At 52.6% G+C, this 23769-nt stretch overlaps 1 protein-coding gene across 4 annotated transcripts; it reads right to left on the bottom strand.

Moving 5' to 3' along the window:
• Positions 1–115: 115 nt before the first annotated feature.
• On the bottom strand, positions 116–22536 carry Kcnn1 (potassium calcium-activated channel subfamily N member 1). 4 transcript variants are annotated; one of them, XM_057752621.1, is made up of 10 exons: positions 18300–18363; positions 16410–16883; positions 16142–16237; positions 14387–14805; positions 12847–12988; positions 5361–5471; positions 3816–3943; positions 2632–2640; positions 2404–2473; positions 116–1339 (listed from the first exon to the last, which is right to left on the bottom strand). In XM_057752621.1, the coding sequence occupies exons 2-10, from the start codon at positions 16800–16802 to the stop codon at positions 1094–1096; spliced, it is 1614 nt and encodes a 537-aa protein (XP_057608604.1). In that variant the 5' UTR covers positions 16803–16883; positions 18300–18363; the 3' UTR covers positions 116–1093. The 4 variants fall into 4 exon arrangements, with proteins under 4 accessions (XP_057608604.1, XP_057608602.1, XP_057608600.1 ...); XM_057752619.1 differs by lacking the exons at positions 116–1339; positions 2404–2473; positions 2632–2640; positions 18300–18363 and adding an exon at positions 22430–22536 and having other exon boundaries at positions 3771–3943; XM_057752617.1 differs by lacking the exons at positions 116–1339; positions 2404–2473; positions 2632–2640 and having other exon boundaries at positions 3771–3943; positions 18185–18345.
• Between the last annotated feature and the right edge of the window lie 1233 nt (positions 22537–23769).

Genomic DNA, 23769 nt, shown 5'->3' with positions numbered 1-23769 from the left:
TCCTGCCCTGAACCTTTGTACGTGCAGAGTCTGAGGACTCTGTCGTCCTCTCCTCTCAAATGTCACCACCGAGGAGTGCCAGGTCACCTCCAGCCGTGTTTATTTGTTTGCCCCCTTCCCCAGTTCTCACCGTGTAGCTAGGAAACTCAGAGATCCTCTGCCCCCCAAGTGTTGGGATCAAAGGCATGCAACCATACCCCGCCTTGTTTATTTCTCCCACTTCTGTGTGGCTCAGCGGACAGGATGATACTGTACTCCCCAGGCCCTCATGGGCAGTCTCTGGAGGGAGCATTTACGGAGCACCTACCCTCTGGCCATGTGTAGGGATGGGTTAGGCCCTGCCTCTCCCTGATAGACACCTGCCATGCCGCACTGCAGCGGGGAGTGGAGCCCAGTTCCACCCAACAGATCCTCCCTACAAATTTCTTGTTATGGAGACCAAGCTGGACCTCCAGGAAGCCAGCCACAGGTCCACTATCTCCCAAGACCAGGTGGTTGACGCCTTCGCAGCGGTTCCAGTTGGTCCCGACTGGTCACTTATCCCTGTCAGAATTCCCAGTGGTCCCCGACTGAGGGTCCTGGAACCCAGGGCTTGGAGGGACCCCACCATTCTGATTGCTTGTAACCCCAGCCTGCCACCACCTCCAAGTCTGGCCCTCCATGCCCTCGCTCTGGCCTCAGCCCTCACCGCTCTGAGCCTGTGTATTACTCCAGTCAGACCCTGAAGGAAAGGCATTGTGTGTACCACGTACTCAGCGCATGTGCACTGATCCCTAGGCTGGGGCATCCACCTCCTCTAGTGAGATGCTCAAGGTCCTCCCTGGCACGTAAACCGAAAATGGGTCGATGGTTCCTGATTCACTTAGAAATGGCAGGGCCCTGCTGCTACTCCCTGTCCTCCTGGGGCTTAGGACAGCCAAGGTGGCCAGCAAGATCCCACGGTCCAGCCTCAGGGGAATGAATGCCAGTTTTCTCAGCTCAGCTCCTCCCAGGCTTGCGAGTCCAGAGGTCCGGCAGTCCAGAATGGCAAGGAGCTAGCCATGACCACATGATGGCCGAGATTTAGCAGTCTGGTGACCAGACCAGCAGGTGGTCACCTGCAGTCCGACCCCACGGTGGGTAGCCAGTGGCCTGGTGGGCTCTGGTTGGCTGGGGCTGGGTGACCAGGCCCTGGCCAGGATGGTGGCAGGGGGCATATTGCTTGGGCGATGAGGCCTGGCAGGGCCTGCAGGGAGGCACCCAGGGTGTCCAGGCGACTCTCCAGGGCGGCTAGGCGCGCCTCCAACTCCTCTTGCTGGACCTGCAGCTCCGACACCACTTCACACGCGATGCTCTGTGCCTGTGGAGATGGATAGGCCCAGTGACAAAGAAGGAGCCAAGGGGCCACCAGGAGGGTCAAAAGAGCAGGGGACAGGAGAAATTTGTGTTAAAGTAGCTGGTGTGTGTGAGAGACAGAGACCATGGCCTTGGCCAGCAGGGGCGCCGGAAGTTCACCATCCGCACTAACTGCAGGGGCACGTGAGCCAGCAGCCTGCCAGAATCTGGCTAGAGGTGGGTGCTCAAGCCACTCCCATTCAGTCACTGTCCTTTGGGCTGCCAGCCCTTGCCATGCTGTCCCTCATCTGTCCCCATTTTTTTTTTTTTTTTTTTTTTTTGGAGACAGGGTTTCTCTGTGTAATAGTCCTAGCTGTCCTGGAACTCACCCTGTAGACCAGGCTGGTCTCGAACCCACAGAGATCCACGTACCTCTGCCTCCTGAGTGTTGTCTTTTCATTTTTATTTTTTATTTGTATGTATATTTTGAGACATGGTCTGCAGGTCATCCTTGAATTCAGAGCAATCGTCCTACCGTACCTTCTGAGTACTGGAATAACAGTGTGCAGTGATCCACTGTGACCTTTGACTGACATCTCTGAATGCTAGAAACTGAGGCAGGAGGATCAAGAATTCTAAGTTTGTCCTTGTCTACAAAATGAATTCCAGGTAGACTGGGCTACATGATAACCTGTCTCAAAAACCAACAAGAATTTAACAACTTCAGAAAATATTACTGGGTAGAATAGCCCTGCCGCGAATCCCCAGGGAGGGACTGGGGGCGTGGTTTAGGAGTGGAGCCCCTGCCTAGGATCCCCAGTGGAGGGATGGGGGCGTGGCTCAGGGTGAACACTGGGTCTCTATGTAGCTTAGGCCATTTCTGACCTCCTAGCCTCCTGCTTCAGTCTCTGGAAGAACCAGGCGTACTTGGCTTGCAGTCCCATGCCTGGAATATTAATCATGGATTTATATAGTAGAGCCAAGTTGAACAGAAACGGTAGATGCCTATTGTGGGTTCCCAGCCTCATCTGATGGGACACTCCATCCCCTGGGTCCCTACCCTTCCCTCCAGCACTGCCAGTTGCTCACCTTGGCAAGGTCAGCCAGCGTGTTGGCTTGATCATTCACCTTCCCTTGCTCAATCTTCACACTGCGCAGCCTGAGGAGACAGGGACAAGGCCAGGTCAGGCGCAAGCAGGCTACAGACACACCCCACCCTTGGGATGGACATGCCCTCTGCCCACTAGGGACACATCTGTGGTATGCCCCTCCCCAGGGGATCGTGTGCCCCCATCTTCCAGTCAGTCCAAGACTTACTTCTGAGCCCTGGCAGGAGCCGGCAGAGCAGCGATAAAGAGAGAAAAAAAAGCACAATGTGGTTTTAATGCCATGTAGCAACATGCTAAGTGCCTAGCGCCTGTCCCCACGTGCCTACCAGCGCCTGCCCCCAGATGACACCCAGCGCCTGTCCCCAGGTGACACCCGGCGCCTGTCTCCAAATGACACCCGGCGCCTGCCCCCAGGTTACACCCGACGCCTGTCTCCAGGTTGCACCCAGCACCTGTCCCCAGGTGACACCCGGCGCCTGTCCCCAGGTGACACCCAGCTGAGGAGCTGCCACCTCCATGGCAGGGATCTGGCCCCTAGGGATGCCCCTGTGCCGTCACTCCAGTGGCTTCAGGCGAACTGCCTGTCATTCATCCCACAGCCTGCGGGGGGGGGGGGGGGGGGGGCAGGTGCCACGCCCTTGGCTCCAAGGGTAACTTGTTCAGAAAATAGCCTGGCGGGGAACTGAGGCTGGCAAGGGCAGTGCCACGGTGACCCATGGAGCACTGTTCCCCCGGAGGGGCTCTTGTGCCTCCCCCAGAGGCCATGACTGCCTCTTAAGGCAGTGTCTGACCCTGGCACTGGCTGAGCATCACAGGCAAAAAAGAAAAGAGGGGCGGAGTGGCAGACAGACACACAGAACATCCAGTACAGGGGGCTGGGTGAGCACAGAGGGCCAAGGTGCAGCCTCTACAGGCAAGGACCCTCGGGGCTGAGAAGATTCAGACCCCGCAAACCACAAGTGCCCTCTGGGTACTTTTTCCAGGACTGTTTGTTTTTGGTTTTATTTATTTGATTCCTCAGGAGCTCAATCACTAGCTCCACTATGGGGGCTCTCCTACCCAGTGCCCCTTCCTCATACTGGCTCCTTCACCTCCCAGCCTCAGCCTGGGCTCTGCATCCTCCTTGCATGGCCACCCAGGGATCCCAGTTCGTGTCCCTCCCTACTCTAGGCCCTAATTCAAACTTGTTTGTCTTCAATAACTGCTGTAGCATTTGGAGAAGGGCTGTGGAGGTACAGGCGACCTACACCAGACCGCCATGCCCCAGGGCACTGGTGACTCACACAGTGACACACTACCTCTCGCCCCCCCCCCTTTCTTCTAGAATCTTTGCGATGTGCGCGAACACTCCTTGGGTCTGCGGGAAAGGAGCTGGGAAGGTGCCGGACTTACTGATGGATGGCTTGGAGGAACTTACGCTGGTGTTTCCGAACCCGGCCTTGGTCTGGCTTCTTCACCAGCCGGCTGTGTTTGTAGATGAGCCAAGTCTCCCTGAGAACGTTTGCAGCAGCATTTTTGACCTGGGAAGCAGAAGAAAACAGTTTCTTAGGGTCGTTATCAGATGACCCAAAACTTCTGCAAACTTCTAGAACCCTCTGGAAATCCAACCTGTTGGGTTTCTGCTCTGTGAGCCGGAGGCGCATTTGGTGCCCACAGCTAATGTGACACAGGTGTCGGACTGTCAAATGCTGAAAATGGGAATTTAGCAACTTGACATATCCTAGCTGCTTTGTCTGCATTGGCTCTCAACCTCTCAACAGGTGTTCACTTAGGATTAATATCTACTTTATGACGCAGTAGCAAGTTATAGATATGAAGTAGCAGCAAAAATAATTGTGTGGTTGGGGGTCACCACACCATGAGGAACTGTATTAGAGGGTCACGGCGTTAGGAAGATTGAGAACCATTGTTTTACAGGGTCTTGTGTAGCCCAGGCTAACCTGAAACTCACTATGTAGCTGAGGCTGGCTTTCCTCGGGTTCTGGAGTGCTGCTGGGCTGACAGACCTGGGGCACCATGCTGGTTCATTTGGTGTGGTGGAGCCCAGTGTTCCGCACTCTGCCAACAGGGCACTAGTCACTCATTCCTTTTATACGTGGGGAAACCGAGGCACAGAAAGGGCAATGTACAAATGCTGATAAGTTCATGGTGTGCACTTAGCAGCTTGATCCAAAGCTGGTAGCACTGTGTGGCCTGTCCCTCCGAGCTGCAGACACTTGTGTAGTGGGAATCTGTGTCCAGGGGTGTGAGCTGCTTCTCACCGCACTAGTAGAATGTGTTAGTGTTTGTTGAAGGGACCTAAACCTTGAAGAAATCGTGGCAGAGAACAGTGATTGTTTCCTATTTGTAGAGTTGTTTCTCTGAAGGGGTTTTCCATCCATTGGATGACTTTGCTCACAAGCCTGTCCTGCCACTCCTGGATGTCTTGTATTACTGGGCACTGCAAACGGTACACAATAAAAACCAAGGTTCAGCCGGGCGGTGGTGGCGCACACCTTTAATCCCAGCACTCAGGAGGCAGAGGCAGGCGGATCTCTGTGAGTTCTAGGCCAGCCTGGTCTACAAGAGTGAGTTCCAGGACAGTTAGGGGCTGTTACACAGAGAAACCCTGCCTCACAAAACCATAAAAAAAGAACTAAAGATGAAAAGGACACGATGATCCCCTTCAGAGAACACATATCATAGATTAAAGGGGCTCTGTTATGAGGAACTTGTGCCCCAAACACAATCTTTGTGTACAATCAATGAATATGTTTCTGAACGGAGGGTTCAGTTCACAGAAACCCTTCTGCCCTGCTCCCAGGAAGCCTGCAACTGCATCCTGGAGTGACTATCCTCTGAATGTCCTGCTAACACAAAACACACGGACATGGGGGCTGCGCCTGGTATGGGTTTGGCATGACACACAGAGACAGGAGCCTGCAAGGAGGGGCTCACCCGCTTGGTGAGCTGCGTGTCCATCATGAAGTTGTGCACGTGTTTCTCAGCCTTGGTGAGCTCCAACTTCCTGGCCACGACGGCCACCACGAGTGCAGTGCAGCCCGCTCCCTGTGTGGGGTGAGGGCACGTCAATCCCAAGGCCAGGCACGCCTCCTCCAGGAAGCCCTCCCTGGGCCCCGCCCCTCTGCCACGGTCTCATTCCTGGTCAGGGTTAGTCTTTGAAGGGCCTTATTGATAAGGTCAAGGCAACTTTTGCAGAGAAAAATTCTATGTAATACTACAGGGTCAGGACAAAGAACGGGGAAAAGATCCATACAAAGGAGCTCCGCTGTGGGTTCTGACTCCGAAGGCCAGGCAGAGCAGCCTCAGATTCAAGGAGAAAATGGTGGGCACTGGACAAGAGGAAGACAAACGTGTGGCTGTGCCCAGAAAGGGAAAGGGTGGCGGGAGAGAGAAGCAGCAAGCCAGGAGCGTGGAGCAGGGGATCACTGGAGTCCAGGGGTTAAAGGGCTGCCTGGACCATAGTAAGACTGTCAAAATAAGGGCCTGGGGCAAGGCCCGAACTGCTTGTTAGAATTTTCTGGAAGGAGTCATGATGGCGAACCTCCTTCAGCTAACAGCCTTTGAGAGGCTGGAACAGGTGTGGCGTGGCCTTTGGATACCAAAAAGCCCACGGGAGAGTTTACTCTGCCCCTTCCTGCATGCCACATTTGGATGTCGGACCCTGTTCCTGTTTCCTCGCTGTGACCCATGCGTTTCCCTTGTAATAAAGAAAAACCTCAGTATACCCTATTTGAAGCTAGTGTGGGATTATTCGATTCGCGTTCCCCATCTAACACATTCAGCTTCATGGGGCCAAGTCCACGCTTACCGTGAACCCCCTCACCCCCTGCCACGCTCCCGGTTCACCAGCTCAGGCACGTTTCTTGCCAGCCTGCAGCCCACTTGCTGCTGCTCAGGAGCCTGACTTTTCTGGTTGAGGGGATCGCGGCTGAGGGAAAGCCTTGGGTGTCCTTCTTATTCTGGCCACCAACTCTCTCCGTGTATGGAATCACTTTAATTGTCCTTAATAACTGCTATGATTTTGTGAAACAAAGCATATATATCTAAGTAGGTGACAGCCCATGTGGAACCCGTGCAGGGGGCTGCGTGGAACCGTGCACACTTCACCGGTTCCCAGAGAACCACTGCTCCCAGAGAAGCCAGCGGGAGCCCTGTCTGCTCAGTCCGTCGGCCACACGGCTGCAATTGGACACCTGCTGGCCAATAAAGATTGTTACACCTACCCCAATTCACTGTAATCGCCTAGGGCAGGTAAGGAAATTGTAAAACTTGAAAGTTATATGATAACTGACAATATATCATTCGGGAATTTAATAACCATTGCTTATATTATGGAGGGTATTCTGCAAGGCTTATGTGATTTTCCTTATACATACATACATACATTTATTTGAATTTTGGGAATTATCTTTGTTTTGCACATTATATCTTTAAGAAAATGGTTTGTAACAGAGCCAAGAATGAGGCAAGTTTCGAGTTGACACAGTCTTTACAGACTAATAATGAACAGCTAGCTGAAAAATTAATCCTATTGAAAAGGATAACATTAATTTTACAGACATAATTTAATCCACATTGAAGGGTGCTAAGAAATTATCTGAAAGAATTCATACTGTTGAATTTAACAATTAGAATCTGTTAAAAATTTATGATAGGTTAATGGATAGGATATCTCTCCAGGAAGGTAATATGCACACCGTCTAAATAATGTCCAAGGATGAGAGGTTATCTTTCCTGGACGGATTTCATACCTTCGAATCATATGTGCAGAATAAGAACCAGTAGCTAAATGAATCATGAGGGCCCTAGAACAACACACAGGACTGGAGATTCTGACTTTACAAAAAGGGCAGTGGTAAAAAGATTTGAAACAATTGCTGGTTGGTGGTGGCGCACGCCTTTAATCCCAGCACTCGGGAGGCAGAGGCAGGCGGATCTCTTGAGTTCGAGGTCAGCCTGGTCTACAAGAGCTAGTTCCAGGACAGGCTCCAAAACCACAGAGAAACCCTGTCTTGAAAAACCAAAAAAGAGATTTGAAACAATTGAGGAAATTATTGGAACTGATGAGTGGGAAGAGAAGCTACAAGAATTGGATTTAGCCTCATCAGTACAGGTTAAAGTCAGGATGACATTCCCAGAGTTTTAACTGCGTATGCGGTAACAGCCTCTGGGAAGCCATCTGGTACAAAATACCCTAAGGTAGTCAAAGGATAGACATGGCAGCCTATAGATATGAGCGACCTGAAGGAAATGAAGCAAGGCTTGCAGTCCCCATTTGTCAGGGAAAAGGTGAGAATGTGGGCTTCAAGAGTTAGTCTCAGCGGTCCTAGAAGATGAACCCCAGCTGCTATGGAAATGCTATTGGTGGGAAGAGGCAAAAATTTTAAAACAACAGGGAAAAGCAAAAGGATTTGAGGCTTCCCAAGATCAAATTCTTGGCGAGGGCCATTACTCTGATCCTCAGGACCAGGCTCTTTATGATCACCACACCTCGTCCCTATGTAGCACAGCAGCTTTAAATGCTCGGGACAGGATTCAGCACCAGGACAGAGGGATGAGTTGGGATGAGTGACATATTAGGGTTAAACAGGGCCAGAGAGAACTCTTAGTGACTTTTTACCAAGATTAACTAAGGCTTCACAAGAAGGAACAACAGACCCAGAAGCTAGATGAGCACTTATTGAAACTCTGACTTTTGAAAATGCCAACTTAGAATGCAAAAAGATCCTTGGGCCTTTAAAGGGCTTCACTAACCCCACATCAGACAGAGGTCTGATCTCCAAAATATACAAAGAACTCAAGAAATTGGACACCAAAAGATCACATAATCCAATAAAAAATGGAATACAGACCTAAACAGAGAATTCTCAACAGAGGAATCTAAAATGGCTGAAAGACACTTAAGGAAATGTTCAACATCCTTAGTCATCAGAGAAATGCAAATCAAAATAACTCTGAGATTCCATCTTACACCTGTAAGAATGGCCAAGATCAAAAACACTGATGACAACTTATGCTGGAGACGTTGTGGGGAAAAGGGAACACTTCTGCATTGCTGGTGGGAATGCAAGCTGGTACAGCCCCTTTGGATGTCAGTGTGGCGATTTCTCAGAAAATTAGGAAACAACCTTCCTCAAGACCCAGTAATACCACTTTTGGGTTTATATCCAAAGGATGCTCAATCGTGCCACAAGGGCATGTGCTCAACTATGTTCATAGCAGCTTTGTCTGTCATAGCCAGAACCAGGAAACAACCTAAATGCCCCTCAATCGAAGAATGGATAAGAAAAATGTGGTACATTTACACAATGGAATACTACACAGCAGAAAAAATAATGACAGCTTGAATTTTGCAGGAAAATGGATAGAGCTAGAAAACATTATTTTGAGTGAGGTAACCCAGACACAGAAAGACAATTATCACATGTACTCACTCATAAGTGGTTTTTGTTTTTTTTTTTTTTTGGTTTTTCGAGACAGGGTTTCTCTGTGGTTTTTTGGAGCCTGTCCTGGAACTAGCTCTTGTAGACCAGGCTGGTCTCGAACTCACAGAGATCCGCCTGCCTCTGCCTCCCAAGTGCTGGGATTAAAGGCGTGCGCCACCACTCATAAGTGGTTTTTAAACATAAAGCAAAGAAAGCCATCCTACAAACCACAATCCCAGAGAACTTAGACAACAATGAGGACCCTAAGAGAGACTTACATAGATCTAATCTACATGGGAAGTAGAAAAAGACAAGATCTCCTGAGTAAATTGGGAGCATGGGGACTTTGGGGGAGGATTGAAGAGGAGGGGAGGGGAGAGACAGGGAGGAGAGCAGAGAAAAATGTAGAGCTCAATAAATATCAATTTACAAAAAAGGTCAGATCAGTACCAAGAAATGAATGGATCCTGCACACAATGAATGTTGAGACATTTGACTATGGTACTGAAGCTTAGGCAGGAGAAGCGATTTCCAGTGGTATGAGGAGACACCAAAATGCCAAATGTTCAAATTGTGGTAGAATAGGGCATCTGAGAAGGGATTGTAGACAAGGAATTCCTAGAAATAATGTCTCCTCTGGGAATGGCAAGAATAGACGGTCTCAATCTTCTGGACTATGTAGGAAAAGGCTGACATTGGACCAATGAATGCAGATCAACAACAGACAGACAAGGCATCCTGATACCATCAGGAAACTCCTTGGGGGTCTTCTTGCTGGCCCCCAGGTCAAACATGGTCCAGTCATTCCCAGTCACTGTGGAGGACATTTCTCAGTAGGAAAATTAGAAAATCTAGTGCCTACTGTAAAAAACCACACTGGATGATGGAATAGACCTGGAGGATGAACAAAAACCCCAGCAGGAAACAGGAAACGTGTATTTTGGCAGATTTCTATAAATGATCAAAGACCAAAGCTAAGAGTGCATATAAATACATCGTCATTGAGGGATTACTGGACACAGGTGCGGACGTGAGTATCATCACTCCAGAATCTTGGCATCCAAATTGACCTCTTGAAGAGGCAGATGCTCAATCCCTAGGAATTGGAACCCGATCTCAAGTGAAACAAAGCATGAGATGGGTCGAATGCACAGGGACAGAAGGACAGAGAAGATGGCTGAGGCCATATGTAGCTAATATCTAATATCGCTGTGAATTTATTGGGCCATGACCTGTTGCAGCAATGGAATACCCAGATTAACATCCCTTCAGTCCCAAAAATTCTTATTTCTGGGAAGGATATTATAAGGTATTATAAACAAAGGTCACCAGCCATTAAGACTTTACAAGAACACAAAGCAACTAGCAAACTATCAGAGGTACTTACAGCCCTGCCTTTAAAATGGTTGACAGATAGACCTGTATGGGTTAAACAATGGCCTTTAACAGAAGACAAACTGCAGGCTTTAGAACAGCTGGTACAGGAACTGCTAGATGCTCAGCATATTGAAGAATAAATGAGCCCTTGGAATTCTCCTGTATTCGTTGTTAAAAAGAAATCCGGTAAGTGGAGAACAGTGGCAGATCTAAGAGCTGTCAACAAGGTGTCCAACCTATGGCCTCTACAATCTGCAATTCCTCTGCCTTCTCTGTTACCAAAGGGATGGCCTCTCATAGTTATTGAGCTAAAAGATTGTTTCTTCACCATACCTTTACAAGAAAAGGAAAGAAAAGTTTGCCTTCACAGTGCCTACTTATAATAACTCTCAGCCTACTAGGAAATACCGGTGGACCATCCTCCCACAGGGAATGCTCAATAGCCCCAGCCTGCACTAATATTTTGTAAGTCAGCCATTGGAAACAATACATAAACAGTTTCCTAAATCTACAATTTATTATTACATGGGTGACATTTTGCTATCTGAGTCAAATGCAGATACCTTAGAAAGAAGGTTTAAAAAGTAAAGAACGTTTTTCCTAAATGGGGATTACAAATTGCTCCTGAAAAAGTACAGAGAGGAGATTCAGTCAGTTACTTAGGTTATAAAATAGGTTTACAGAAAATTAGAAACACAAAAGGCACAAATTAGGAGAGACCAACTGTAGACTCTTAATGACTTTCAAAGATTGTTAGGAGACATTTCCAGTCTACGACTGGCTGTTGGGATAACACCTGATCTAATCATTCACTTAAACAAAACTTTCGATGGTGATAAAGACTTGAATAATCCCAGGGAATTAACATCTGAAGCTGAAAAGCAATTGATTGTTGTTAAAGAGAAATTACAGGGGGCACATGTGGATAGGGTGAATCCAAATCTTAATTGTATTCTAGCCATATAGCCTTCCAGAATTTCCCCTCCAGGAATTTTAATGCAGAAGGAAGATGTTATCTTAGAATGGATCCTTTTACCACATAAACCAAGTATAAAATTAAAACTTATGTGGAAAGGGTCCCTGAATTAATTATAAAAGGAAAATTGAGAATTTCTCAATGAGCAGGTATAGACCCAGCAGAGATTATGGTTTTTTTTTATTGCTGATGAAATTAAAAAATTATGGGAAGACAATGAACCATGGCAAAGAGCTTGTGCTAATTTTTAGGAGAGATTAATAGCAATTATCCCCCAAGCGGTAGAATTAACCTTATAAAGAGAACTTCTTGGAGTCTTCCCTGACTTGTACATGTACTTCTCCAATAACTGGAGCCCACACATTTTACACTGATTCCAATAAATCAGGAGAGGCAGATTACAAATCAGAAGATTTAAGTAAGGTAGAACAAAGCCCTTATAATTCTGTACAAAAGGCAGAGTTATATGTTATTCTCATGGTAATAAGAGATTTAAAAGAACCTCACAATATAGCCTCTTCCTGCATGTCACATCTGGATGTCACACCCTGTTCCTGTTTCCTCGCTGTGATCCATAAATTTCTCTTTTAATAAAGAAAAACCTTAGTATACCCTATTCAGAGCTGGTGTGGGATTATTCGATTCTGATACAGTGATGCTTTTTTGTTTTTTGAGACAGGTTCTCACTATGTATCCCTGGCTGTACTGGAACTCACTCTGTAGATCAGGCTGGCCTCGAACTCAGAAATCCACCTGCCTCTGCCTCCCAACGCTGGGATTAAAGATGTGTGCCATCAAGCCTGGCAGGAGTTGTGCCTCTAAAGCCGTGTGATTAACCAGGGAACGTGGTTCTGTGCTCCCCCCAGGCCTCTGGGGCTCCAGGAGAGGACGGCCCATCCTTACTTTTCCCTTTCTCCTGTGGAACTCAGCCAGTGATGCCCAGATGCCACGAAGCCTCCTGGGGAGAAAGGAGCACGCGAGCTGGGCCTGGCAAGAGTGAGCTGAAGTCTATGTGGATCGGAACTCTTTTAGTTTAGTTTAATTTTGTTTTGAGACATCATCTCACAAAGTCCGTAAAGCGGAAGCTGCCATCCTGTCTCAGCTTCCCACATGCTGGGGTGACAGGCTTGCGCCACCGTGCCTGGTGGTGATCCTGTTTTTACAAGAACACATCATTGTGTTTCAACAAGAATGGTGGCTTGGGGGTCCAGATGGTTGGGTGGCTTAGGAAACTTGTGTAGCCTATGGCAGCGGCACACACCTTTAGTCCCAGCACTCACGAAGTAGAGACAGAGGGATCTCTGTGACTTTGAGGCCAGGTAGGGTTACGCAGTGAGACCCTGTCTCAAACAAAGACAAGAAAACTGTTGCTTGAAACAGGGAAAAGGAATCCGATGTCCCAAGTGGACCACACCTACCAAAGCGAGGGCCTTTTCTGCCTGAGCTTCCAGATCGCGAGGCGGACTTTTAGAGGTGCCCATGGACCACACAGGCTCCCTGGGATCAGATGTGGGGCCAGCTGGAGCCTCTAGGCTGGTGAAAGGTGCCCAGACCCACTAAACAAAACCTTGCGACATGCAGAGCAAGGTAAGGGCTGAGGTCCCCGTCTCCAGTCATGTACAGCAGGGGCTTCCACACTCACCATGATGCCCGTGAGCAGACACACGCCCTTCCCACAGTAGGTGTGCGGCACCATGTCTCCATAGCCGATTGAAAGGAAGGTGATAGAGATGAGCCACATGGCGCCCAGGAAGTTGCTGGTCACTTCCTGCTTGTCATGGTACCTGGGGTTGGGGATAGATGGGGCTTGGTCATCCACGCCACCCTTACCACCACTGGTGCAGGCCGGGATGGGGCACCGTGACCTTTTCCTCCCCACGGTCTTTCCAGCCTCTCCCTTCCCTGAAGCCCACTCTGCACCCCACCACGTCTGCCCTCCCTAGCCCCTGACAGTGCCAAGGATGGCCCAAAGACACAGTCACATAGGGAAGACAAGCACATAGGCTAGACATTAGGAAGCACTTCCCACATCACAGCCAGCAGGTTTGAGGACTGGGGGAGGCGAAGGCAGCAGGTAAGGAGAGGGGGGAAGGGTGCAGAGGGAGGGACATGCTCTCCCCAGCCTGAGGCCTGGGTGTGGGCGGGGCCATAGTGGGTAGCCGGTAAAGGCAACCTGAGATCTCACCTACTGGAGCGGTGGAGCCTGGGTGCACCGCCTGCGCCTGGCATGACAGGGAAGTGGCTCTTGGGGTGGTGGTGAGGGACTTACCCACAATCCCGAGTTTCCCAGAGTTCATTCTGGTTTTGGTTTTGTTTCTATTTTTTGAGACAGGGTTTCTCTGTATAGTTTTGAAGCCTGTCCTGGAACTAGCTCTGTAGACTAGGCTGGCCTCGAACTCACAGAGATCTGCCTGCCTTTGCCTCCTGAGTGCTGGGATTAAAGGTGTGCACCACCATGCCTGTCAGATATCATTCTGTGGTTAGTTATGATTTTGATTTTTTTTTTCTTTTTGAGACTGGGCATCATGTAGCCCAGGCTGGCCCCAATCTTGCTATGTAGCCAAGGATAACCTTAAACTCCTGATCTTCCTGCCTCCATCCATGAGCTTTGTCCTCGCTCCAGACTGTAGCTACGAGATGCTTCAGGGTGATCAGGTGCGGGGATGAAAAATGCTGGGATGGGCTGTGAGGTCACAGCAAGGCAAGGTAGCAAGCAGAGGTGGCCTGGTGTTTAAGCCGGGCTCCCGGCTCTGGGGGCAACACGAGGAGAGCAGGGTCAGGTGTCAGGAAGATGGGGTGAGCATGGGTCTCCCACCAAGGCCTTTCCTGACTAGGCACACGGCAGATGAACCTCACAGTCCCCCAGGCACACCCTATGACTCCTGAGGACCTCTGTCTGTGGCTTCCTAGGGCCCATGGGTGACCTGGGACTCCTGGTTCCCAGAACTTAGCTGAAAAAGACTCTGGGCTCTGGGGTGTTCCTTGTTCCCAGCCATGCCCATCTTGGATGCCAGCTTCCCTCCCTCACAGCTAATCTTAAATTCTTGGCTGCTGGAACAGCAATGGCAGGCCAAGGAACAGATACAATCCTCACAGTAGATACTGCAAGGGTCATAGGGTGGAGGGGAGACTCGGGGTCAGGTGGGGACCTGGGGTCTGGGTTCAAGGAGGCCCTCAGTCACCTCTCACACACACGCACTGTCCAGGCCGCCACAATCCAGGAGGAGATGCTGAAGACCAGCAGTACGGTGCCAGGGCAGATGGTCATGAGGGTCTTGGTGACGAACCGCGTGTTGAAGGTAACACGGTTGAGGGCCCCGATGCTGCGGCTGGAGGCGTCCGTGAAGATCCGACTGTGTAGGAGCATGACCCGAGCCAGCAGGTAGAGGCGCAGGAACATGGGGATGGACAGAAGCACATCCAGGTCCGCCTCGGCCGCTGACGGCACCAGCGAGAAGGCCAGCCGCGCTGTCCACGTGAAGCGGTAGTGGCCGGGCACCGGGTGGATGGCACACACGGCTAGCTCCAGTGAGATCAGGGACACGCGTTCCCACGTCATGGCGATCCGCCAGTCATCAGCACCGCTGTCCACCAGGAACAGCTGCAGGAAGGGGGTGGCTGGGTGGGTCCCCAGAGGATGGGGCCACCCCTCAGCGGGAGTGCTGGCCTAGCCCTCAGCCTCACCCAGCTAAGGAATTTGGACAAAAAAGTTTTTGTTTTTGTATTTTTATGAGAGGGTCTCATGTAGCCCAGGCTGGCCCTGAATGCCTACGTAGCCAAGGATGATCCTGAAGTCCTGATCCTCATACATCAGCCTCCCAAATGCTGGGATGACAGGAGCAGAATATGCAATCCGGCTGGTTTGTTCTGCCTGTCGGAGACAGGGTCTTATCTCGGGCTGACCTTAGACCATCAGTAGCTCTGCCTCAGCCTCCAAAGTGCTAGTATGGCGGGGTATGTGCGTGTTTCTCAGGCTCCAGTTCTAACTCAAAGCCTGAGGACCTGAGTTCAAGTTCCGGAACCCAAAGAAACGACTGCCACATGTTCACACACAAAATTAAAGGAAGTGTTGGGGAGAGGGCTGGGCTCAGGGCCACAAGGAACACCTTTCACAGTCCTAATCCCATCTTGCCCTGACCATGTCTGGCGTTAGGCCATGGAGGAGGACTCCAGGAGGAGGACCTGCAATCCTGAGAGGAACTGCCCACCCTCTGCGAGGTGCTGCGCTGACCCTGGGGAAGGATGTAGGCTGATGTGATGCAAGCCGGGTGATGCCTCCTCCGCTGCCCACACGCCAACCACTGACCTCACCCCTGTGCTCCCATCTTGACCCCCCTAGTCCTGCAGCCCAGAGTCTGTTCGTTCCAACAATTTCCCTATCCTGGAACCTTCTCAACCATGCAAAGCCATGCCTGCGGCCTTGGGACCTCCCTCAGCCTCCATCCCTCCTCCACCTTGGCCAAAACACTGCAGGTGGAGATGAAGGTTTCTCGGGCACCACCCAGATAAGGGGGTGCCTGGAGGGAAAACAGGTCTTGGCTGAGCACCCGCTGTCCTCCCAGCAATGACAGGAAAATCAGTGGCTCCAGCCTGGGCTGTGTGAGGTCCTGTCTCAAAAAACAGAAAGCACTGCCGGGCAGTGTGGCACACGCCTTTAATCCCTGCACACGGGAAGAGAGGCATGCAGATCTCTGAGTTAGAGGCCAGCCTGGTCTTCTATAAAGCAAGTTCCAGGACAGGCCAGAGCTTTTACACAGAGAGACCCTGTCTTGAAAAAACCAAACCAACCAACCAAACAAACAAATCCCAGAAAACAATCTCCTGAAAAACAGACAGGGTGGGTCATTGGGGGATTGAGGGGGGTGCTATCCCAGAGACCCGCCTGTTCCGGGTCCTGCCACCCCACCCTGTGCTGGGTCACGCCTCCGGGTACCAACCTGGATCTCGCGGGCGTGGTAGAGGACAACAAGGCCAAGCAGGATGAGCGTGGACAGGCTGATCAGGCATTTCAGGGCAAATGAGCACAGTGACTCCTGCACAGAGAGGGGATCTGTCCTTGTGGCTCCCCCCCCCCCCCCGCCATGTCCCCAGGGCTGCTAGGGCTGCCTCACACCCCTGCGGTCCATTGCAACTTCTGCGTGCAGCCACATGCACCTCCTCCTGCAGCCCCAACCCCAGGCTGAGCAGATGGGGGACGGGACCTACCTTGGTGTACACACCCCAGGACAGCTCTGTTTCTGTTACCATGACGACAATCCCAAACATGCCAAAGATGAGAGCGTAGTCACTGAGGCGTTTGCGCTTCTCGAAGAGGGCCCTGCGATGGCCCAGGCGGTGGCTAACCGTTGAGGGCTTCCCAGAACCCGGCCGGGCCTCATCTACCTCTTCCTCCTCTTCCTCCTGCTCCTGGAGATGGCCCCTAAGGTCACCAGGTGACAACAGAGCAGGCTGGCCCTTGACCACCATCTGCAGGCCTGGGCCTTGGGCGCCCGGCTGTGGGGGGCGGCCTGCCTCAGGGTCCACAGGCTCCCAGCCCAGGAATCCATGCCTGCTGCCCAGAGGCTGCCCTACACTGCCATTGTGGCTGCGGCTACTCATGGCCACCTGCCTCCCTGGGCTGGACTTGCAGCAGGCCCGTGGGGGCCCGGCATGGCTCAGCAGCAGGGCTCCCGGACAGACCTGTGAGAGAGAAAACAGTGGACATCACCATGGCCACTCCAGGACACGCTAAGGCCCAGGAGGATCCAGAATGCCCTGACCATCTGAAAGGGGCTCAAGCCAGTGTGCGCCTTCCGTTCCAAAGCCTGCTGTGGCTCCCCAGCACCACCCTTGCAGACACCAGCACACCCGGCACCCACCCTGGTCCACGAGTCCCCTTCCCCTCAAGCTGCGCAGTCGGTATCAGGTGACGTGGTGCTCTGCGTGTCCACAAGGCTTACTGCACGCCACTCTCCACGCTGCACGGATGCAGATGCAATTTGGGGCTGTGACTCAGCTGCCCCACACACGTGCCAAGCGCAGCCCAGGAGCTGCCATGTTCGTTCCCCTGAGACATGGGGAGGCTCCACAGTGCGCAGAGGGACTCCACATGGGTGACCCACCAGTCCTGGACTCACTCTGCATTTTGAGCCTCCAGTTAGAAGGACTGTCTGTGGCCCCAGCACAGGGGGCTCCTGATCCCATCCACAAAGACAGTAAAGTCCAGGGAGCTCGGGCTACACGGCCACACCAGACGAGGGCGGAGGCGAGTGAGAGGGAACCAGCCTGGTCCTGTTGAGCTGTGAGCTGGGGACACGAGGCTGGTGACTATCCAGTGCTTCCTTCACCTGGCCTGAAACACCAGCTCAGCACCCCCAAACCGGCCCTCTGTGGGCTCATTCACTTTCATGTACTTTAGGGATGGCTGTGATGCCCAGGATGGCCTTGCTTGCGACACACACCAAGTGCTGGGGTGCCAGGTGTGTGGTATATGTCCTGCCATCTAAGCAACTGGGGAGGCTGAGGCAGGAAGCTCTGGACTGCAAGGCCAGCCTGTGCTACATAACGAGTTTGAGATCAGCTTGGGGTACACAAGATCCTAACTCAAAATAAAATACAATAAAATCGGATCAATAGGTGTCCCTTGCTGTGGGTCTCTGGAGGGACCCACCTCCCCGCACCCCTTCACAGGAACCACACAGTGAAAATGGACCAGTGTGGGGCCACCTCCCCAGCAGCCAGAGGATGGGTGAGGCGGAGGAAGGAGCCCAGATCCCCCCTCAGCAGGCTCACTGGCTCCTCGGGATGACCGCTCTGCTTGCCCTTTGCCCACCGGCCGCCAGAGAGCTTACTGGGCCAGACTGGCAGCCCAGAGGCTGTCACGGAGTACCCTGACCACGGTGCGTAGTGGCCCGCGAGTGCGTGCTCAGTGCACCCTTTGCACGGGTTTTGTGGACTCAGCGTCCCCCACTCGTAACCTTCCTCACCGGGGACACGCTCACCCGCTCTCCTGTATCCCTGACCCTGACCCCGCGGCGACAGCATCCCCAGCTGCGTCCCCAGTCGCGTGACCCAGGTGCTCGCGATTACCGGCCTCCCGCTTCCTCACGCCAGTACCTGCGGGCGACGGCGGGGACCTGCACCCGCGTGCCAGCGCGTCCCCGCCGCGGGCCGTGGTGGGGGGCGGCGCCCGCCCCTGATGAGTGGCGCCTTGGATTGGCTGAGAGAGTCAGGACCCGCCCCCGTGACCCCACAGGCCCCGCCCACACTTAAAGCTTCCCTCCTGGGCGCTAGGCAAGAACGGGGAACACTGGAGATGGACAGCTGTGTATGGGCCGCCCGTTGTCGCGGGGTGTTCTGCACACTGGGGATCTTATCTTTGGGGACAGACAAGCCTGCTCACCTCAGGGATTCCCTAGTCCTGAACCCCAACAGCCTTGCAGGCAAGAAGAGGTCCAGGGATCTGGAGTCATCCGAGCTGGGGAGACCCCTCCTCCAAGCCTCTTCTCGCCAACCCTCCCTCATGCAAGTGTTGTTTTGCGTTAGGGTCTCATGTAGCCTAGGATGACCTCAAACGCACTGTGTAGACCAGGCTTCCCTAGAACTCAGCAGATAACCTAGGTTAGCCTTTGGGGGCTTTGTAGCCAAGACTGACCTAGGGCTCCCGCTCCCCTCGCATTCCTGGGCCACCCCACCCAGCTGCTCCAACGCTTTTGTGGTCTTGTGCTGTTTTGACAGGGTCCCACTCTGTAGCCAAGGCTGATCTTGAACTCACTCACTGAAATCCTTCTGCCTCAACCTCCTTGTTAGGGTCCCCCCTGCTGTTAATAATGCCATTCCTGACGAGCTGGGAGCCCCTCCGGGACAATGCTTCCCCCTGTTCTCTCAGCGCAGCTCAGACCCTGCAGAAAGGACTGAGGGCAGGTCTGTGGCCGGAAAGTGGCGGGAGTTGGTGACTGTGCTCACCCCACAGCAGAGCCACCAACGTCTCAGATCCAGATCAGCCACTGACTGTGACCATCCAGCTGTAGGGCTCACCGCCACATCTGTCCACACAGATGGATCCAGATAGGACTAGCTTGGGGTGACAGACAAAAGTGGGTTCTGAGAGACACCAGAGTGATGGGCCTTTGCAACCCTGCTGGGGCCCAGGAGCACCATGCTCTGTCTCCAGTCCCTGAACTTCCGGCCCACTGGGCCACCTAGACCCTGAGGCCACAGGCCGTCTCGCTGACTGTCACCCACTTGGACCACCCAGGAATCATTTTTTGCCCTTGAGAAAGGGTCTCGTGTATCTGAGGTCAGACTAGAAATCACTGTAGCTGAGGACGACCTTGAACTTCTAATCCCAAACCCCCCCTCCGTCCTGGGATGTCAGGCACATGCCATCAAGCTCCATTTGCAAGCTGCCTGCAGTTCCCAGGGAGTGGGAGCATGCCCTGGTTTGTCCCTGCCCAGGTAACCCTCCTTCAGGTCCGTCTTGTCACGGTGCCCACGGTGAACCGTGGCCCCCACACCGGCCACCCTCTCACAGCCTCAACAACCACTTCTGCCTCTGAGCTGCATCCCGTTTCCTCTCCAGAGCCCCTCCACGAGGTATCCTAGCAACCATTTGGGATGGCCCCGAGGCCTGCGGGAACCTATAGGACAGGGAGTGAACAACTGCACCTTCACCCTAGGTCTGGGTCCCAGGGAGCCATGGTGGGCAGGAGGGGACCGGGGGGCCACGGGTACAAGTACTTGAGACATCACTGTGACTCCCATGACAGGAAACCCCTTGGAAAAAGGGGACAGCAGGGACACTGACACTAGGGAGCCTGGTCAGGCCTGGAGGCGCCTGGATACGGCTGATGCCGAGATGGCCTGGCTACACACTCTCCTCTGAGCTCCATTCCCCAGCAGCTGAAATCAGCCAGCACGGAGGCATACACAGGAGACACAGGAGTTAAAGGCCAGCCTTCCCCACATAGACAGGAAGCCATCCTGGGCTACAGCCCTGTCTCAAAAGGAAAATGCAAAAAAGATGGGAGGAGGCTGGTCATGGCTGCAGTGGGGTGAGGTGTGCAGGGGTGGGGTGCGCAGGGGTGAGGTGTGCAGGGGTGGGGTGTGCAGGGATGGGAGGAGGCTGGTCATGGCTGCAGTGGGGTGAGGTGTGCAGGGGTGGGGTGTGCAGGGGTGGGAGGAGGCTGGTCAGGGCTGCACTGGGGCGGGGTGTGCAGGGGTGGGGTGCACAGGGGTGGGAGGAGGCTGATCACGGCTGCAGTGGGGTGAGGTGTGCAGGGATGGGATGTGCAGGGGTGGGAGGAGGCTGGTCATGGCTGGAGTGGGGTGAGGTGTGCAGGGATGGGGTGTGCAGGGGTGGGAGGAGGCTGGTCATGGCTGCAGTGGGGTGATGTGTGCAGGGGTGGGGTGCGCATGGGTGGGAGGAGGCTGGTCATGGCTGCAGTGGGGTGATGTGTGCAGGGGTGGGGTGCGCATGGGTGGGAGGAGGCTGGTCATGGCTGCGCTGGGGTGGGGTGCGCAGGGGTGGGGTGTGCAAAGGCCTTGGCGCAGAAGGGGAGAGGTAAATTGCAGAACTTGGGGCACACATATTGGGGAACTGATTCTGGGCTATCTGGGGCTCAGAGGTCTTGGATTCCCCCATCAGTGTGCCTTGGACCCCTCCTGTATACAGAGCTTGTATCTCAGGGACAGTGGAGGCCTCCAACACGCAAGACCCCAATCAGAGAAAACTACCCTGGGAAAGGACAGAGGTCAGTGACAGGGAGGCACGGGGGGGGGGGGCACATACTCCCCAGCCCTCTCCCGGAAGGAGCCCCTGTGACCAGGAGATTAGACACCGAGAACAGCTGTCGAAGCCCCGTCCCTCACCCTGCAGCCAGCAGACCCACCCTTGGCCCCCACACTCAAGGCCAAGGCTCCAAAGACTTCTCACAGGCTCAGCTGTGGAGGCCCAGTTTCAACAGTGACCCTGAGCCCAAACTTCACAGTGAGACCTCGTTCAGAAGTAGCATTTGATGGGTTGTTGTTGTTTGTTTGTTTTGCTTTAAGATAAAAGGTCTCAGTCTGAACTGTACAGTGTCCAGCAAGGGCCTTACATATAGTGACTAACTATGCGGTGTCTGTTGGTCGACTGATATCCATCCCACGGAAGCTCAGGGCTGACCTTGGATGTCAGTCAGGAGTGGAGGTGGGAGGGGTAACATGGGAGTGGCAGGGTCTTCTGGACCCTTAATGCCACCCTCCAGGTTGTGTGACACTGGCAGGTCACCAACTTCTTCAAACTGGCTTTCCACTCCTGCCTGAGGTCACTGCTCCCAGGCCTTTTCCCTTTAAGCCTCAGGAGTTTTATGGTTTTTTTTTTTTAACAGGTTTTTAATTTTTTCCTTTGTTTTCTTTTTCTGTTTGTTTTTGTTTTTTGAGACAGGATCTCACCATGGAGCCCTGGCTGTCCTGGAACTCACTCAGGAGACCAGGCTGACCTTGAACTGACAGACTGGCCTGCCTTTGCCTCCTCAGCAGTGGGCTTATGGTGTGTGCCTTCACACCAGGCTAAACATTTTTTTTTTTTAATTTAGGAATATCAAGATGGCCCAGCAAGAGTACCCACTGCTCCCCCTGGGGTTAGGGATCCCCAGCACCCACATCAGGAGGATTCCTCCCATAATCCCATCTGTACTGCTCACTGACACATGGATACAGACACGTGCTTTAAAAGAATCAAAATTAGTTTCTCTAAAAATTTTTAATTGAATTTAAGTTTGTGTGTGTGCATTTTTTTTCTTTCTTTCTTTCTTTTTTTTTTTTTTTTGGTTTTTCGAGACAGGGTTTCTCTGTGGTTTTGGAACCTGTCCTGGAACTAGCTCTTGTAGACCAGGCTGGCCTCGAACTCACAGAGATCCGCCTGCCTCTGCCTCCCAAGTGCTGGGATTAAAGGCGTGTGCCACCACCGCCCGGCTGTGTGTGCATTTTTTAAAATAGGGACAAGGTTCATATCACTCTGTCCTCAAACTTGCTAGAGTCAAGGCCAGCCTCAGACTTCTGAGCTGTCTGTATCCAGCTGCCCAATGCTTTATTTATTATATTGGGTGTGTGTGTGTGTGTCTTTCTGTCTCTGTGTGGGGTGTCTCTGAGCAGCCAGAGGTTGTCCGGTGTCTGTGGATCATCGTGACTTTATGCCCTTGAGACAGGGTCTCTCACTGAGCCTGGGACTAGGCTGGCAGCCAGCAAGCCTGCTGTCCTCCTACCTGCTTTAGATCCAAGGCCGAGGTCACGGGAAGAGGCCTGATCACACCCTAGCCTCCCACGCTGGAGTCCTCAGCGCTGTCTCTAAGCACCACCTCCAGGTCCTGCCTTTGCTTTTCTGTTGCTGTTTTTTGAGACAAAGTATCAATGTGCATCCCAGACTGCCCTCCCACCTAAAGTCCTCACGACTGCTTCCCAAGGGCTGGGACGAAAGGTTCCTAACCCCAGGCCTGGCGTCATCAGCTCTCCTACCCACAGAGGTGACCAGGGTGAGAAAACTCAACCTGGGGTTCAAGGGGCTCTCAAGGCCACTAACCTGAGGCCTTTCTCTTAGTCCCTTGCCGTTGGCCCTCCGCAGCAGGACAGATCGGCCTGTGGTTCTTCTCTTCTCCGTACCTATAAAGATCAGATATGGGTACCGGATGGGACAGCACCTGAGCGGTCCTTTTTTGTTTTGTTTTGAGACAGGGTTTCTCTGTGTCACCCTGGCTGTCCTGGAACTCACTCTGTAGACCAGGCTGGCCTCGAACTCACCTGAGTGCCGGGATTAAAGGTGTGAGCCACCACAGTCCAGCTAAAGATATTAGCCCCTGCATTCTTTGAGGTTGATGGCTTTAGTTAAGTGTGGAGACACACAGCTGTCTTTGAGGCGGGAAGATCTCAGGCTCCAGAACAGCCTGGGTATCCAAGTAAGACATTGTATTTTTTTAAAAAAAAAAAAAAACAAAGAAACAAAAAATCTAAACAAACAAGCAAGACCCCCAGGCTGGAAGAGGTGGCCCAGGCTTTTAATCCCATCACTTAGGGGGCAGAGAAAGGCCTCTGAGCTCAGAGTCAGTTGGGACTATGTGATGAGACTTTCTCCCCAAATACAATGAAATGTTTGTCAATGATTGGGTGTCCCTAAAGCTGCCCTAGGCCCATGCCAGAGAGGCCTCACCCCCGGGCCTCGGCCCTGCCCTGCGTACAGCCTGTTCCCAGCACTCTCCATCTCCCTTCCACCTTCTGGTTCCTCCTCCGCTGCTGTGAACTTGAAAGTGCCACTTCTCTCTTCCTAGGACGTGGGCAAGGGGCAGTGGCTATGTAGGTAGCAGACAGTGGATGGGGAGGGCAGGGGCTGCCAAGGTCACTCTGCCGGCTCGCCCCAGACACCTGCCCCCTGGGCTTTTCCCTGCTAAGGTTTCAGGCAGTCTCCAAGCTCCTTCACAGCCAAGTAGACAGGGCACTCGTGAGCCCTGGGGGACCCTAACTTAATCTCTGTAATTCCTGGGAAGCAGTTTGAGGGGTCTTACATCCCATGCTCAAGAGTGAAGGCAGGATGGGAAAAACCCAGACAGGACCC

The sequence above is a fragment of the Chionomys nivalis genome, chromosome 20 (assembly GCF_950005125.1).
Source record: "Chionomys nivalis chromosome 20, mChiNiv1.1, whole genome shotgun sequence".
NCBI classification, from domain to species: Eukaryota; Metazoa; Chordata; class Mammalia; order Rodentia; family Cricetidae; genus Chionomys; species Chionomys nivalis.
Note: the sequence above shows the minus strand (reverse complement) of the source record. Positions and strands in the feature narration are given on the sequence as shown.